Source organism: Harpia harpyja, chromosome 1, assembly GCF_026419915.1.
Source record: "Harpia harpyja isolate bHarHar1 chromosome 1, bHarHar1 primary haplotype, whole genome shotgun sequence".
In the NCBI taxonomy this organism is placed as follows: Eukaryota; Metazoa; Chordata; class Aves; order Accipitriformes; family Accipitridae; genus Harpia; species Harpia harpyja.
In genome coordinates, this window is record NC_068940.1 from 57809092 (window position 1) to 57827693 (window position 18602).

An 18602-nucleotide genomic window follows, 5' to 3' on the forward strand; every position below is an offset into this window, starting at 1 on the left:
GGGTGGACAAGTGCACAATCTGCCTGCACAAATCTGCTGCCAGCCCACAAGGATTTCAATCCATTGAAGTCAATAGGAGGGTTTTCACTGATTTTAACAGATAAAGTAGATTTAAACAAATTTCACACATAGAATTCATTCACATATCAAGCTACAGTTCCTCCTAAGAACTGACTGATTTGGGAAGAAATACACAGTCTTTCCTTCCCTGTTTCCAACTAACTGAACTGCCTGAATGAACATGATTTACCCAAAGGAAGACTTTTTTCCATCAATATTGACTGGCTGTAATTATGTATACATTCACAACATTTATGCTCCTTTATTAAAAAATTGCCCAAGTGATAATGTAGAAAAGAAATGATGGTTCTGTGTTTGGAAGAACAACTGCACAGACTGAAGTTTGCTGCTATATTAATATAGCACCAACAGATGCTGTAATTAGAAAGTAAAAGGCAAACAGAGGAATTATTAATAGTTTTGTGCACCGTTTAGGCTTCTCCTAAAACTAAAATGCTTCTTTAAGGAAGTGATAATGTCATCATACATGACCCTGGGACTACTGTAAAATGCTAAAGACCCATCCCCACAGGTGTCATACGCCATAACCGCATGGCTACATTTGCAAATTGCTCCATTTTCTATAGTTCTATTCTAATTTTATCACCAGTTCTAATGAATTTCACTGTTTCCAGGAGTGCATTAATTATTTTTTTTCTTAAAGGCAGGATGTATATTACTTTTAGCAGTGATCTGTTCATATCCTGAATTAGATACAGAACACAAATGAAGGACAATAATATGCTGCTTCCACTACAAAAAAAGAAAAATTTTTAGATTCAGTAGAAAGCAGGCAGGCGATGCATTAGTTTAATGCACTGTTCTAATCTCTGCTGGAAAAAGATTTCTATGTTGGCCCAGGGCACCACAGAAATTGAGTGAACTCAACATAGCATCTATCAAGAGCCAAGATATTTCTTCTATTCTGATACCAATATAGATTCTATTTGAAAGTAGATGGTTTCCAATGTGAAAACAAACAAACAAACAAAACAACAACCAAAAAGCAACAAAAATCCCAAACAGGCACAACAACCAATTAGAGCAAACACACAGAACACTTCAGGGCATCTGGAAGAAAAGGTCAGGACTGTGGTGGCACAAGTTCTGCAGATCAAGTAATGAGGTGGAAAACTCACCTAGAACTTCATTCTAGCTAATACTTCTTTCTAGATAATACTACATGAGTACTACTAAATGAGACACAACTCATTTTCAGACATATCTAGAGGGGAAAAAAAACCTCAGGATGGAAAATCATATCTAGTATTTGCAGTCCTCCAGGACCTGCTCTCAGGGACATTTCCAACTGAATCACAGGAAAGCTTGTTGCTGCTAGGGTCCTATTTGCCTGGATGGACGGCAATGCATCGGAGCAGGGTAATGTTCCTTTGTTCTGGCACAAACCAGAAGGCACGGGGTATAGCCCAGGCTCTCCACCCACCCAGAGAGCCTAGGATTCTCAACTAGTCAAAAAGAAGGTAATGAAACAGAAATAGCAACTGCTTGACGGCAACAATGAGCTCTAGCCCTACAGCTTTCCTGTCTGCCATGTTCCTCCTTCCCTAAGAGCAACCTCAGGAACAGATTTTCTCTGGCTGTTCACAGTGCTGTTGGATCACCTCGGCAAGGTCAAGACACCGCAAAATTCGCCATTTCTCAGCAGCGAGCTCCTCCTTGGATACCTGGCCCAGCAGTTTTTTGGCAAAAAGGTTCTGATCCTGCATGAAAAGGCCCACAGCAGACCTTGGGGCTTGAGGGAAGTTCTCCAGGCAACCACTTGTGAAACAGAAGTTGATTTTCTTTTCACGTCTCATCCCTGGTCCCCTTTCTTCAATCCAAGTCAGAGGTCTAGTGTGGAGGAGGAGAGAAAAAGAAGAGTATTTATGAAAAAATGGAATCAACAGTTCTAGTTTATGCTTTTTTCTCAGCATTTACAGAAAATGCCCTAATAAATGCACCATTTTTACATTTCAGTCATTGCATATTCAGGTAACATGTTCTGACCAACATGCCTTGTGGTTACAGAGTTGAATACCGGGTAATAGTCTTAACTCTGCCACTGCTTCATGCCATGACTTTCAGCACACTATCTAAGCTCTCTCTAGCTTTGTCTTCCCTATGCACAAAGTGAAGCCAGCAATGTCTAGCCATCTCACAGGGAAGAGGGAAGCTTAATCTGTTTGTTTGTGGACTTGGAGGAAAAGTGCAGTTAAACATCCAAATATTTTGTGCATGATTCAATCACAGCTAAATTCACAAGGCCCTTAATGTCTAGTCATTCCTCCAGCAAGAATAAATTTACGTCACTCAGGTACATAATGACGACCCAGGTGCTACTGCGTGAACTGAACACCACCCCTTTAGGATGAGCTGGGCAGACGGCAAGTTCACTCATGCAGACACAAGTATCTGTACTCCCTGAACTTTTCAAATAAGTTTCTTCCTCTTTACTGGGAGCACTGAGTTGATCCTAGAGATTACACCAGAAGATGTCAATTTTGCCTGTTTCAGCTACATAGACTCTCAGGCAGGTCTTTCTTAATCAGGGCAAAGTTCCATCTTATGCCAATGTGATAGACACAATCTCCAGGCCAAGCACTGGTGCTGTTGGCTATTGACTGGCATAGCTCACAAGTCCTCGCACCTTCCTCCCCAACTTCCCAGCTTGGCTGAGGAAAGAGGAGCCATGGGACACGCTGCATCACTTCAGGGGTCTTAAGAGACTCCCTGGTCCAACACTGCAAATGCTGCCAGAGGCTTTTAGGAATGGTGCTCAACACCAGCCACAGCCACAATCCTCCCTTCCTGCTCTTTCATCAACTGCCTAAACCGTGCCATTACCTTTCTGCAGCTCATTCATCAGCACTCACTACTGCCTGTGTTTAGAGCGTGCACATTATTTTTCTTACTTGGTTATTGATGGCCCTTCCACAGTCCTTTATGGCCCACTTTAGTCTGCCACTCACAAATTATGAGGGCATCAACAGCATGGAAGAAAAAATTCTGTCTCCAAGTACTGCCCATTAAATCTTCAATATCATCAGATCTGGAAAGAAAGTCCTTGTCAGTCTACCCTGAACACATTCTGCAGAGCACTCAGCTTAATGATTCTGCACCTCTCATCTTTTATGCTTTAGGATCCAGTTTCTATATTCACATCATTGTATCAATTATTCTTCACTTACCTATACTGCTCACCTGGACACACACACCCTACAAATTAAGCATGGCCAGATGAATCTGACCGAACAGAATAAAACAACTGGAGGAAAAAACCAAACCCAAATCACAGCCTGCAAGAATGCACCGGAAAAAACCCTCAGAGGACTAATAAATGCAAAGACACTGTACGTTTCAGGAAGTCCCAAGGCTATGTGTCACTGCAGGCCACAAGGATGCTTGAGGGCCATATCACTCGGTCTTTTCTGTGTTCTCATCCTCCTTCCCCGAGGTGCTGGCTGTTGACCTCGGTCAGAGGCAGGCCACTGAGCAAGCTGGGTTTTGGTCTGACTCAACAGAGCCAGTTTTATGTTCTTATGATAGCAAACAGCCACAGAGGGCTCAAGCCACTGTTACTCAAAGCTGCTTTATCTCAGGTTGGCAGGTATGAAGAATCCACTGGGCAGGCATAGGCAAAGATCTCCACCATGTAACAGCGTGGAGTCTGCAGCGTGATCCAAGACAGGCAGTGTCGATGCAGGGTCACCTCCCTGGGGTGATCTAGAGCAGATGCACACCAATGATCAGGCTCAAGTGTATACCTTCTTCTGCTCTAGCTTGAGGAAGCCACTGAATCAGAAGCACAATCATGCAGAGCAGGCAGAATTTAATGAAAGTGATTAAAATGACTGACTTAGATCAGTGAGCAGGAAAATGTTGGGTTTACCAATAGATTTGTCTTCTTCTGCAATTGGATTTTAAGTTATTTTCCCAAAGAGAGGTTGATTCTATTTGATTGGTAACCAAAATGTATTAATTTTTAATTAACAACAACTTCTACACTAAAATTAGTCCCTTTCTTGCTATAAAGATATATATGCTGCAAGTCTGCACATTATTTAAGCAATTTTGTAGTTTAAGAAATGGGTTTTTATTTTATGTCAGAAAATTGTGAAGGCCTGCTGTTTTTTTAATAGATAGTTTACCCATTTTCATTAAAGATTTGCATCAAAGTATTATCTGGCTATTGATGTAGTTAGTTATTTAGCAGTGTTAGTAGTTTTACTTAAAAGCAACAAATCCAGCATTTCTAGTAGCTGAATAAAGCCACATTAAATATGTTGGACAGTTAAAGAAGAAAAAGAAAGTTTAACCAAACACTAACAAACCACTTTTATACTGACTTTTTACAAAGCAAGCACTATCTGCAGTGAAGAAACCACCCTGACTTTGTATGGTTATTCTGTCTTTCCAGATTTCGGACTGATTGAGCTCTCCTAGCTACATTTTATTCAGAGATTGGAAGAGAGTTTCTGCTTTTCTGATTCCCTGTTTCCTCAAATAATGAGTGTCCCTAGTTGGACTATGCTAGCTCAGTAAACCAAAATGAAGTGAACACCCTTTGTACCTGCAGAATAATTAAGCTGGTTTCATGCTTGAAAGAATTCTGGGTCCACTGAGCTTAATATTTTACACAGCAACTTCTGCAGAAATCATGCACTACGTGATTTTTCTATGGATGTTAAATTTGAAGCTATCTTAGATTTTGTAAGCTTAGATCTCAATAAAAACATCATTTCAAATGGTTGTCAGAATACGCATTCAGAAAATGTCTTGAATTTCTTTTAAACATCATCTTTTTCACACTTTGAAAATGCCAATATTTTTTATTTACTATGCACTCAAAATGGGGTACCTTACCTTGGGTGGGAATTAGACAATTAGACGCTACCCCTAGTTAACATCAAAAGAGACATTGCCCAAATCGTTATCTCTCCAGCTCACACAAAAAATTAATTTTTGACATTTACTGAATCCAAGCTCTGTAATCCTGGGACAGGAACTGCAGTCCCAAACCAGCTGTGCTGTCAGTAGAGGTTTGGCTTTTCCTGGATTGCTCAATGTTTTATCACAGAGAGGCTGTCAGCTCAACTGTCTTGGAAACACAACAGAGGCAGAGGTCATCTCTCAGATAGCTGGGCGTCAGGCATTAACACACACCTCCAAAATCCACCCAGGGACAGATGAGCAGCCAGTGTGGGCTGTGCAGCAGAGACAGACTATAGCCTTTGCACAAATCCCTGCTTAACAAGCAGAACACAGGCTGCTGCATTCTGCAGCTGCTGTATTTTCCAAGGCTGAATTAACCTGATTTCTCAAGGTTAGTGTAATCGTGTCTTTCAAAAAGGACGGGATTGCTCTCAGGAAAGATGCAGACCTTTCCCATCCTTCAGCAAAATCAAGGTTGGGCAAATTAGAGCTGTACCACCACCACCACGACTGCCGGGCCATAACTTCACTTGATGGAGAGTGGGCCAAATTCGCTACTGCTGTAACTTCACTGACGTCAATGGGGGAAGGTCAGCAGGAAATACAGCCCCACCACTGAACAGAATACAGGAACGCTATGTAACTTTCCAGACGGCATAAATTATCCCAGAGACATAAAGCTGACTGTCCCTGAGGTCATTAAAACGCTTATGGTGACAAAACACTTACTGACCCATACAAAAGGTTAGTAGTGGGCTAAGAAAAACAGGTATCAGTTAGTGGTGTAGAGCAGGAAAAAAAACAGTAATCCAGAAATGGTTCTGTATCTAGCAAATATCACATATAGTGACTAAGGACTACCTAGGAGACAGGACAGCCAGGGAAATGTTTAAGCCACCCGCTAGTTCCACCTGCTGGAATTAGTTCAAAATCTCACTCTACATAGATCTTTACAGCTACTCGTGTTACTGGCAGATTGCTAAAAGGGTAAACAGAGTTTGTATACAGAGTTCTGTCCTCTCACAAGTGCATTTTAAAAGGAATTGGAAATGATGTTTTATTTAAAGAGAGAGGAAGATTGCCAAGACAAGACGCTAATCCCACAATAAACTGCAGTGGACTTTGTAGGACTGGCTGCTAAAATGCTTAACTAGACCAGCAGTGAAATGAACAGTTCAAATAAGCCCTGATTATTCACTCTCCAAATAGCTAGTCCTTTAGGTTATTACTTTTATTAACTAAACATTTATCTAAAATTCTTAAAGAAGTAAGCATCCTTGTTTGGTGTTTTTTTCTTTTTTGTTGTTGTTGTTGTGTTTCTTGGGGTTTTGTTTTAAGCATTCTAGCAGTACAGGTGCAACAAAATGGTAATTTATTACAAACAAAGCTAGGCCAGAATATTCTCCCATGAGGTCTTATTTTCCCCTGCTCTCCCTAGTCTTCTCATATGCTTCTTGTCATATGCCTATGAGGGGGTCATCTGTCTCAAAGGCAGAGCGTGCTATGTGGAAAACAGGAAAATAGGAGTGAAGAGAAAGGAACAAATTGTTCCATCACCATTCCTACCTCCTAGGAAATACATAGAGCTTGGGTAACTTCTCTGTACCTTTTCATGTCAGACAATTCTCAAGTTGCATCTGTTGCAGGAAACCGTCATCATAAGTAACTTCAACCTATCTGAAAGGACATGACCTCCATGCAGATGCCCCACAATGACCAAACTGGAGAGTTTCCAGACTTTGGACCAAGTTGAGTACTCAATCCACAGTATGAAACACTGATGACTTACTTCACTGTCACATAATATTTAAAAATATACTATTTTATAGCAAGGCTATTGTTATCATCTAATAAAAGGGAGCTCAAACTCATTATTATAAAATGCATCATCAAAAGAGTTTTCTGCAAGAAAGTCATAGTGCAATGATTAGAAAAAATGACAAGTAATCCTGGCTGCTGGATTCTCACTCAGTCTGACACACTCATGCAACAAAAGCAAAAAGACAAGAAATGGGAAACAGACTGTTGTGCTACTCAGGATAAATCAAGGAAACTTCAGGACTGCAGATTAGGCATTAGTCAAGAGCAAACTTTGCATGTTGGCCTTTCAGTAGTTTATTATACTTCTGCTCGAAATGTGTGATTTTCTCTTAACCTCCAGCTAGTACTACATACTAGCACAAGAATTATAGTGCTGTAAGGTAAGTATTATAACTAGTGCATTTCCTTTTCGAACAGTCATATACTTTCAACTTTTGAAGAAAGGTTAGCTTTCAATGTACAGTTAGAATGTCTGATGCTAAACAAAAAATATACTGCCTCTGAACAATTTTTCAGAGTACGAGAGAAGGGTCTTTCAGTCTTGGGCATGGCAAAATGCATTATGGGCCCATTCCTACATTCAGACATCAGAAAAGAGCTTTTAAACCTTCTTGTGCTCTTCAGCAGACATTGTTTGGTGGTGTCTCTTTTTACTGTGATTACTATAGAACACACTTTCAGGTCTGTTTCTCTTGTACACTTTCATGCCAGCATCCAACCCTTTTGCTTCCGCAAGAGAAAAAGAGGATGCAGAACTCCTGCAGACAATACCCGAGGAGCCTGGCTCATCTGCTGCCACGGCCATTACTCACTTCTTGTTTGCTGTCTGAAAGTGAACAGTCATTCTGGAATAACTCTTATCCTTCTGCTTTTCTCTGGTGGCAGAAGTAACAGTGAGGTCTCCAAAGAGGTCAATTAGCCAAGTCAGTCGGGCAATTCCACTGAAAGCTGGGAATCCTGTTTTGCTTTCATCAAGGACGCTACCTGGTACGACAGCAACAGAACGTCTTGAGAAATAGGAAACAGAACAATGCCCTCCACATAGGAAAGGCTGAAGAAACTGCAGTCTTGCAGGCTTAGAGACCAAGGTGTAGAAAGGCCATGAGTGGATGGACTGAGTAGGACAGTCAACAAACATGGTCAACCTTGAAATGAATCGGTCGGTGAGCTATGACAGAGAAGGCTGCACAAAGTACATATACAACAAACCCTTCAGAACATGTTGAGGGCAGGAGAGTATATGTGGATTCGACAAGGGAATAAAGCAGGGAGAAAACAATGGCTCGAAAATCTCTCCCCAGCTCTTCTGGGGCCAAACACCAGTATGGAAGACTAAAGGTCCCCATCAGAAATTGGGACACTTCCTCAGAGCTCATCCTCCTCTCTGAGATGAATATGAATGAGAAATTTGTCACTGCCACCAAAGTACAGAAGGGATGAAGAAGTGCTTCCTCCTCCGTACAACAAGGCATGGGCTTGAATTCTTCACCAGATAGCAGAAAGAGATTAGCAAAGCAACAGTCCAGAGAAGACAACTGTTAAGGCAAACGTGCCTTCCAGACAGTTCTGTAATTTCATGGAAATATCCAGAATTGATGATACCTGTGTCTCTAGTCAGTTTATAGACAGACTTTTGTCTCAAAGAACTGAATGAAGCCTGGAAGGACTGGCGTCCCTGTGGAGCAGGCAGACAAATCCAGACAGACTTTGATTTCCTCACAGCTACTGACCTGTGAAATGCAATGTTCCCTTCACGAGCTCCTTCCCAGCCACCTCTTTTTTCAGCTGCTTGTACTCTTCAGTCAGAAGTTCAATGTGCTCCACATGGAGTACTTTATCTGCCATTTAAAAAAAAAAAAAATCAAAAAAACAAACAACACACCAAAAATCAGGGCAGATTAAATAAGAGCTTTCTGTGTGAATCAAATGCATGTCTAAGGAGTAAAGGCTTCACCAGCCACCAGTGGGAACTCACTTAGAAATGTTCTCACGCATGGCTGGCAAAATGATGTCAGGAAGAAAATCAAACATGGGCCCTGCGCTGAGGCACCAGTCTGGGTTAAGGATTTTCAGGAGACAACAAATATAGAGACTACAGGAACAGTAGCCACTATGTTTAACAGAAACTCTGTAATGAAACCCAATACCCAACTAAGGCTGAAACATGAGTCTTCAAAGTAAAAGACAGATTAATTCTTGGCCTCTTTCCCCCCACATTTCCTTGTTCTGCATTCTTCCTCCCAGGGTAGTAGGAAAGAAAAAGAAGGGGAAAAAATAGCATAATACTCAGACCCAGATTGTAAAAATATGTTAAAGAGTACCTCCCTCCACTGCAATTAATACGGCTACTTTGGAATAGAGGCTATCCGATACGCATTGAATGTGGTCCTCATTCAATATGTGTTTTTCTGGAAGGTTTCCAGGAGATTCAGTTTAGGCTGCTGACAGTAACTGCTGCTGCTTCAAGAGAAGAGGCATAAATTCTGCTCAATGGGAAGCCATTTGGCGAGCAACAAGGCAGTAAGTAGCATTGGTACAGGGAAACAGCAAAGCAGAAATCCTATACCTCCGGTGTTTTAGGACAAACGTCACAAAGGAAATTTTTAAGAAGTAGTGGTATAAATAGTGCAACTTGTCCAAACGATTTGCACTCTGCTCCTGCCCAGCACTGTTCTTTTCCTTGCAGCCCCACACATCCCCACTGGCCTCAACTGAACTGCCAGCTTCTGACCCTTGGCACCGCAGAGATGGGACCACACACTTTCCAGAAATAAAGAGATTTTGCTTAGAGACAAGCTGTCTTTCAGACAGGGATGCCTTGCTGGCCTACGATAGCATGAGCAACTGTGTGTGACCAGTACACCACAAACGCTAGAAGCTAGGGGAGCTGTTTCGTTTTATTTTCAGGGAGAGAGAGGACAGGGAAGTGCACAAGTCCAATGGCTGCACTCATGAAGTGCTTTACTATCACTGCAACGTAAGTTCCCTTCTCTAACTGCATTCTCAGTGTCACAAGCAGAGACCAGTGCTTTTGTCAGAGCAAACGTACCTTACTCTTAGCATTAACATTTGTGTGTTTATTCTCCCATTAGCACGTCTTAAATCCTAGATTGACACATCTCCGAGACAGGCGTGTCATGTATGTCATGATTAATAGTAGACTGCAGCCCTGCCTTTGAGTTTGATACCTTTGGTGCTACCCAATAGGTAATACTGTTTACACCCTTGAGAACAAATGTGTTACCTTTCTGTTCAGCCATCTCCCAGAGTTCATGGGCTGCCTTTGCAGACAAAGCCATGGGGTACTCAACGAGGACATGTTTCCCAGCTTCTAAAAACATTCTGAAAGGGATACAAGACCAGTCTTTAAAAAGTATATCATCATAATCATCTCTCTCCACTGCACAAACTGCTTCTCATTCCCACAGTCAGCCCCATATGGAGAAATGCACAATGCAGAGTAACAGAAATAAATGGCAAGTCTCCTAGCAAGGATGGTGTGGTGGCTACATCACACATTTAAACACCAGGACAGCTGGGGTTTAATTCTCCTTTTTCCACAGAATTCCCTCACTCACCTACAGCAAGTCACTAAAATGCTGCAGCATTGAGCACTGCAATTTCTAACTTCCAGACACTTGAGTGGCTGGAGTGGGGCACCAGAGTGCCCTTCCTCTATATAAACTGTAAGGAAAGGCTTTGAATCCTGTTTTAAGATGCCTGTCCATCAAACACAGGCCTAGAGGTACGCAACTGGAATTACTTGGGAAATGAATGCATCTTAAATCCTACTCTCTTCCAGGGCTTATTGGGTGCTCTGGGGAACTCACTATCATTCACTTCGGGCTTCTAGTCTGGCAGTCTCTTCTCCAGCGTCCACATCTGCTCCTGCAACAGCTTTACACAGCTCCTCTATGCTTCTAAATTACAGGGGAAAGGGTGGGAAAAGGGGAAAAAAAAAACACCTCACAATACCTGATGGTTTCTTCATGGCTTCTGTTCTCTGTGCTGATGAAGGCTGCATGGATCTCTTTGCTTCTTAGAGCATCTTCCAGGCTAATCTGCTTGGCCTCATTAATATTGCCAAAACTTCTCCTGAGTATTTAGCATAAATACAACCAGAGCATAACTGTCACAGTCCTTTCTTCCCAACTGCATATTGTGCCACAGCACTTAGAAATTGTTCCCATGGACCACTGTCTCACTGAGCTCAACCAGGGTAGAACAGAGGCAGCTTGTTACCCAGGAAGGGCATGAGCACTTACAGACAGAAGTGGAGTGCGCAAAAGAACAAAACAGATGGGTCGGTGTGTAGGTGGTGGTATCAGTACAGAAGACGTCCTCCTATTGAAGTGTAAAGTGCTTTTTGATTTTGCTTTTTTTAGTTTTGATGTTTTGTTTTTTAATAAGCACCATTATGAAAGAGCCACTTTAAAAGAGTGACTTGAAGGAAGACAGTGCTCCTATGGGAGAACTTCTCCCCAACATGCTGGACAACATGGGCAAAAGCACTTGAGTTCGCAGTACCACATACAAGTACAAGAAGGGACAAGCAGAAGAGGGACAAAGCAGATGGTTGGCTATGATGGCTCACACCTTGCAACATACACACCATGTCAGTGCTAAGGGGAAGGCTCTCTTGGCCACCACCCTGAGCACAGTTCCACCTGAAAATGAAACACACACACTCCCCCCAAAAGCTCTTTGCATCAGTAAAGACTGGAGCAGACACCTTGACAATGTTAGGATGGGTGACAGAGGGCATAAGGGTAGGCCACAAGCAGGACTTGAAAGCAAAGACAGGTAATGTTTGTGTGTGATTGGAATGCAAAGAGCAAGGCAACATATCCAAGCATGCTGTTTGTGAACGGTGCATTTCGACAGCACTGTTTCTCAACAGAAATAGTGGAAACCCTATCTTCAGTGTTGTTCAAGGCTAGCTGTAGTGCTAGCAAAGGCATCAGGGAACCAAGAGTGTATTTGGCAGGGAGATAAACCGGGTGACCTAATAGGTCCTTTCAGTCTTGAACAACCCTGACTGCATGATTTAAATATATCTGGAAAAATAAATTCACAGTCTGAGATCCACACATGTACTGCCTAACTATTTAAAACCTTTATGCCCTGCTGTTATGGGGCAGACAGTCTAGCAGGAATGCTCAGCGGGAGGTATACACTAAATTTCCACAGCTCCAAGCTAGTGAGAAAAACTCTTGCTCTCTAAGAACCAGCCTTAATGTATGTACTAAATTATGGGATTTTCTTTAAAGACATCTACAGGTTCAGTACCTGGTTTTTAAGAAAAAAAAAAAAAAATCAGAATTTTATGATGAAGTTGTAATATTAGGAGCTTTACAACACGTGTTTTTTTTAAAAAAAAAACTTTTTTAAAACTCTGTAAAATTTCTTAAACCTTTTTTTTTTAAACACTTCTACAAATGTCATGCAGACATTAGCTCATTAGTGTAATTATTGTCCGTACCATCCTAAACCTATAGGAAATTTCAGTCAGACAGAATTGCATTCCTTTTTATCACACAGATCCTACAGCAAGAACGCCTCTCAGCTTTTATTTTAGTCATTTCTGCAAGGTATCTCACGAAGGTAACCTATTTGTTCCCTCTTACAAAGCTTTCTGTGCTCATTTCCTAGCTGCCACTCAGAATGACAGGTATGTTTGCATAAACCTTCCCTTTTCAGACAGCCTTAATTATAAAAGAAATATAAAACTCTGGATATTCATCCTCTGCCCCCCTCAAATAATAGCCCTCCACACGGAAAGGCATGTGCACCAGAAGAAAGAAACATTACAGTGTACATATTAAACATGCCAAGATGAGATTTCTAACCTGGATACAAATCCAAAGAGTTTCAGGTGCTCAGAAGGGCTGGAAGGCATCGGATTCATCAAGTCTCGGATTCTTGCTAAGCCAGCAATTCCAACTCCAACCACCACTGTCCCAAACATTTTGTTAATCTGACTGAAGGAAAAAAAAAAGCAACATTTTTTTTTTTTCTTTTTAGCAGGGAGAGGAGCAGCTGGGAGGGGAGGTGGGAGGATGGATTATTCTTGAACCCTGCTTTCATACAGCCAAACCTTATTCAGATGTCAGCAAGCAGTTAACAGAGATGTGATGCTATAGGCTACTGAGCTCACTCGCATCCCATTGAAATATGGTCAAGCGGTTCAGCCTGTCATAGGACTGGTCTTGAGGCTTGTATTTAACAGCTATTATATCACAGCTCCAGCACAAAATTCCTCCTTTCCGTCAATAGAAGGTAGACTTCAAAAGTGAGACATTCTTCTATTTATATCACTGCTTCCACGCTGGAAAGGAGCCAAAAGGTTCTGCAAACCCAGCAGAGCTTTATATAAACCCTGCTGACTTCCTGAGCATCTGCAGCACAGCCTGCCCTGGGTTGCCACATGGACATTCACAGTGCAATGTAGCATAGCCAGAATACTTTGGGGCAGGAAGCAAAGAGCATCTTTTCTTCCCCCGTGTAACCACAGGCACTTCCTACAATGTCAAGATGCAACCAACCATCTGATAATTTGGTCAAGATGCTTGCTTGACGTTTCCATGCATGAAGAAAGCTCTGCCATCTCTTTAATGACAAGCAGGCATGTCCTCAAGATTTACATCTCCCCAAAGCACATTCCTGCCACAATTGCATCATACGGAGGACAAGCCTGGTATTGCGCTTACTGGCCAGGCTGCTGGGCCACTGGTAATAAATTCTTTCGGTTTTATGATTTGCTATTGATTTGCGGAAGCACTGGGCAATTGGTGTAACCTTTCAAACTTGCACTGTTCCACCACCGTGAGGACTAGCAACACTTTGTAAAGTAATTTTAAGATTTACAGGATAAACGGCCTAAAACCAAGCCGTCAGCCCCTCTGCATTTTTTCTTCCTTCCATCCTCCAACAGCATCCCTTCAAATCCTGTTTCTTCTGTTTCGGTGTCTTCCTTCCTGCGCTGCCGATCCCTTCACCTGAGTGAACTCTTTCAATTGCTTCCACTACCTGGCTGCAGCCCTTCAAATCCTTCCGAAACTTAAATGGAAAAATGGACAACCCTACTTCACTCCTCCTTGTGCCTTTTGTCTGACGGGATCACAGTGCAGCAGCACAGCCATAAATGACTGTTCTGACAGTGCTAGAGGTTGACAGCTGCTAAGAAATTACATCAACTGGCACAAAGAAAAAAAGAAATCCAATCACACATCATGTCTGGATTTTGTTTTTCTATAAGCTCCTGCCTATGTATATATTCCTGTTGGTGCTGAACCCTGCTTACTTTATACATGCCAGAAGGGTACAAGGGTAAAACACACAGCAGCATGTTTAATATAAAAGAAGAAATTAATGACATTGGAAGAGTTCTCTAGGGGGATTACAGTGACATGCCATTACCAAATATTTGGGGTATAACATGATGACACTGCTTACCAGGGAAAAGAGATGTATAGGGCAGAGGCAGAGAGGGGGAAAGGAGGGTAACATAACCACACAACCCATTTTCAGTTCCACCCACAGGCAGAGTCCTGGTCTGGGCTCTCAGGTACATTCAATTTTCTCTCTGGCCAAAGAGAAAAGAGATGGAGACTTGCAGAATGATCTCGGCTGGCAGGAGCCCCTGGAGGTCACCCGATCCAAACCCCACTCAGTCACACCTGGGCCACACGTAGTTCTGACTGTCCCCATGGATGGGAATCCAGCAACCTCCCAGGGCCCCTGCTGCAGCATTTGACCATCCTCACAGCAAGAACTTCTTCTTAGTATCTACTCAGAGTTTCCTGCGTTGTCTTTTGTCATTTCACTGCACATCTCCCAAAAGAGTGTGGCTCCAGCGCCTCTACATCCTCCCATCAGAAAGCTATAGGCAGCAATAATACCACCCTTTACCCTCCTTTTCTGGAGGCTGGACAAACCCAGTTCCCTCAGCCTCTCCTCATTCATCTGCTCCAGCCCCCTGACCATCTCGGTGGCTCTCCACCGGACTCATTCCTGTATTTAACTTATTTCTTGTACTGGGGTACATAAAACTGGACACAGCACTGCAGGTACAGCCAGGTCCTGTTGGCCACACTCTTGCTAATGCAGTCCAGGACCTGGCTGGCCTTCTTTGCCAGAAGAGCACACTGTGGCTTGAGGTTCAACTTGTCCACCAGCATCTGCAGGGCACTTTCTGACTTTGCAGCTAGGCAGTCTCCAGGGTTATTCCACCCTAGAGAAGGGACTCTACATTTGCCTTGCCTTAACTTCATGATGTTCCTGTCTGCCGTTTCTCCAACCTGCCCAGGCCCTTCTGGTGTACTGTCCACTCCCCACAGTTTGATTTCATCCACAGACTTGCCAAAGCCACACTCCATCCTATCATCCAGGTGGTTAATAAAGACATTTAATAGTATTGAAGATGAGCACAATACTTGCCCTTTTCCAGTCACCAGGAACCTCCCCTGATCACCAAGGGGCTTCGCAGTGACATCAACCAAGTCCCTCAGGGCCCTTGGATGCAACTTGTCTGGTGCAAGGGGCTGCTGTACATTCAATTAGCTCAAGAGCTATATCACTGTCTTCTACTGTGGGTAGCGCTACCTTCTCACAGACTCTGTTAGCAGACTCAGAAACCCAGGAGGTCTGAGGACAGACCTTACTAGTGAAAACTGAAGCAAAAATAGGCATCAAGTACCTTTAATTTCCTTCACCCTGGCCCCATTGAGCAGCAGGCTCATATTTTCTCAGCCTTCTTTTTGTTGCCAATGTACCCAGAGTAAACCCTTCCCATAGCTTGTTTCAGCTCCAGCTGAGCTTTGCCTTTCCCAGCTCTGTCCCTGCAAGCTTGGTCACTGTCTCTGTGTTCCTTGTGGATAGTCCCTCCCAGCTTGTGCACTTTCTTTTTGTGTTTGAGCTCAGTCAGGAGGTCCCTGCTGATCCACACTGGCTTTCTGCCATGCTTGGCTCTGCTTGCAGCACACTGGAGTGGGGTGCTTGCGCTATGGGGAGGTCGGCCCTGTAGATCAACCTCAGCCCCTCTGCCCCCCAGGTCACTCTCCCATAGGACCTCGCCAAGCAGAGCCATCAAAAAGCCAAAAAACTGCTCTTCTGAAGCATATGGTTGTAATTCTTTAAAATTTAGATTCATAAAGGGCTCCAGTGTGAATCAGGACCAGGTCAGCAGAGGTTTAGAAGCAGTCCAGCTTGAGAGCAGCTGATCAGGGGCTTACTTTAAGTTCAGAAACTTTCAAGGTTCCTGGAGTTAAGCTGTTAATATTTACCTACTGCCTTTAGTGGGACTGGGAGTCACAGAGCAGACAAATTCCCCTGAAGCTCCTACAGTCATCTTGTTTCCAAGAACTGCTTTTTTTTCTGGTGGGCTGCTGACCTCTGCTTCAACAAAGTGGAGAAGGTGGGGGAGCCGACTACCTTCTTCACTGCCATGAACAAAGAATATCTCTCAGCAGATGCTCAGGTTGCTGAACATCAACCTTTTTGCCTCTCCTTTGAAAAAACTTTCCTAGTTTCATCTGATGAACAACTTCTGACTTCCTCAAAAGTCACATTTAAGAGAAGCAAGATTATTTCAACCTAAGAACAAAACCTGTTACTATGCAACCTGTTGCCATAGCAACCAGCCATTCGGTCCAGGTCAAGGGTTTGCAGGCTAATATGGTATCGACATGGAAGGAGACAGCTACTAAATGTACATTATAGAACCTTTGCTTATGCACGTAGATACGAGAAAAATCGCTATGTATTCATTCCTGCTGCAGCTTTTTATTACCCTCATTTTGGTCACACAACGAATTGTGCAGCTGCCCAGGGAGAAGAGTAAATTAGATGTTTTTTGGAACTGTCATGAACCAGGTAAGAGCAGAATAGAGAATACTCATCTAAGAGTCCAGACAAATATATGAAAATTTACTCCTTATTTCAAACCTTCACATGAGGATAACAGCTACAGTTCTCTTTCTAGTACAAAAATGATGAAGGAGGAAGCCCAAACTGTAAACTGCTGTGCCTGCCTTCCATGCCTTTTTGTTAAAATTGGTGACCTCCGTTAAAGCTTTGACAAAAAGATTTCAGAGGCATCTTCAAGGCTGCTGAACTTTGGCTCCTGTCATACTGAAAAAATTGTACAGTAAGTGATATAACAGTGCATCAGCCAGTGTCCAAAAGCATTTTCTCCACCCTTTCCTAACCGGCTGTATGAAAGCAAAGGGGCTGGTGAGAAGATTAGAAAGGGATGTCCTTTGTGCTCACAGACTGTGACTGAGGACTGCTTCCCACAGCCCAGCAGCAACCTCCCTGGCCTGGTCGCAGGCAGCCCTGCCAGCCCCACCAAGGGTCCCCTCTGAACTCTGAACTGGGGTGGGGGGCACGGTGGCTGCCAACTGGTGTGGGAGCTTTTTCCCACTGACGGCCAGTACAAGTGGCTCCTCTTACTGAGAGAGATGAGCCCTGCATGACACACAGGCCGAGCTGAGAAAGGCATCTAGCTGAAGAGGATCATTCATCCTACACCGATATATCATTGTCCTGTTGCCCCTCTGCTCTCTGTCAAGTTGTCTGTGCTTCTGCTGCTTATTTCCTCTGTTGGGTAGATCTACACTACTCGGTAGCAAAAAAAGTGCTCTATACCCAAGTATTCTTGTGAAATTTAGCAGTAAAACAGGAATATTCAGCAGCAAAACAAGCTATGGAGTATGCCCAAAGGAATCAGTCACCCAGCAAATGTGTTGCCCCCCAGTGCAATCACAGTGGGACTTCAGCCCCTACATCTCAAAACCGCTAACGCTCACTGAGGTAAGCTTAAGGGAAGCAAGGCTTACCTCTCCTTCACGCAACATCACTAAGGCCACGCAAAGCCACTGTAGAGGCAAGATAGAAGGCAAAATAATTACCTCCCTTTCAAAAAAATTTTTCATGGCATATCTAGACAGTACAGGATGAGAACAGGTACCTTCTCTCATGATATATAGAGAATTTCAGTAAGCCTCATGCATTCTTCCTGCAGTTCTCAAAGTCTCATTCCCACAGGTATGAATGAGTGATTCACATCAGACATCAAAATATTTCGCAATTAATGTCACTGCAATAGCATAACACTGATGTGGGAGGCTTTCCTGAAGCACTCCCAGCCTGGTCCTTTTAAGTGTGCCACTTCAAGTGACTACCATTTTACTGCCACACATATCTTAAAGAGTAGCAGAAACCTCGCAGATGAGTACTTAATCTGAAAATACTGCTGTCAAGGTTAGTTCACTTTTGCATACTCAAAAGTTGAACCATTTCATTACCACAGTAATTTTTCAGCAATTTTCACTCTCGCCAGCACCCCCTTCCATACCTGTCAGATCTTTGCTTACATTAAATCTATAACTCTACCAAACCTGAGCGCTGACACATGTTGTCATTTCCTTCCTGATGCTTAAAAATACACAATACAATCCCCACTGACCTGGCACACATCTCCCACTACTCTGATGAGTAAAGTGGGACTCCTATGGCCAGGTGCCAGCAACTGGGGAGACTGGGATTCAGGGGCAGCTACTGGGCAGACTGAGTGTCTGAGCCTGGCTGCTGGAGGAATCCACCTTGTACATAAGTACATATATATATATATATATTTTCTCACTAGCAGACCTTCATCCTGCTCAGCCAGAGAGGGGATCAAGATGAGGCTGCTGATGTTGTCTGTGTTTCTGAGAGTGCTCTGCCTGTGATCTGTGTGGCTAGCCACATACATGTGCGTATACGTGGTGTATGCATGTGCTCTGTGG

General features: G+C 43.2%; 1 protein-coding gene across 8 annotated transcripts in view; it reads right to left on the reverse strand.

Annotated features, from left to right (window-relative positions):
- Positions 1-291: 291 nt before the first annotated feature.
- BLVRA (biliverdin reductase A) overlaps positions 292-18602 on the reverse strand; it is a 43685-nt gene continuing 25374 nt past the window's right edge. For 2 of the 8 annotated variants that reach the window (XM_052795581.1, XM_052795543.1), the window contains exons 2-7: positions 12663-12794; positions 10789-10908; positions 10058-10155; positions 8544-8651; positions 7626-7797; positions 292-1911 (exon numbers count right to left, since the gene is read on the reverse strand). In XM_052795581.1, the coding sequence (XP_052651541.1) occupies positions 1638-1911; positions 7626-7797; positions 8544-8651; positions 10058-10155; positions 10789-10908; positions 12663-12781 (891 nt within the window). In that variant the 5' untranslated portion in view covers positions 12782-12794 and the 3' untranslated portion in view covers positions 292-1637. The other 6 variants (XM_052795610.1, XM_052795553.1, XM_052795573.1 and 3 more) reach the window with 6 other exon arrangements.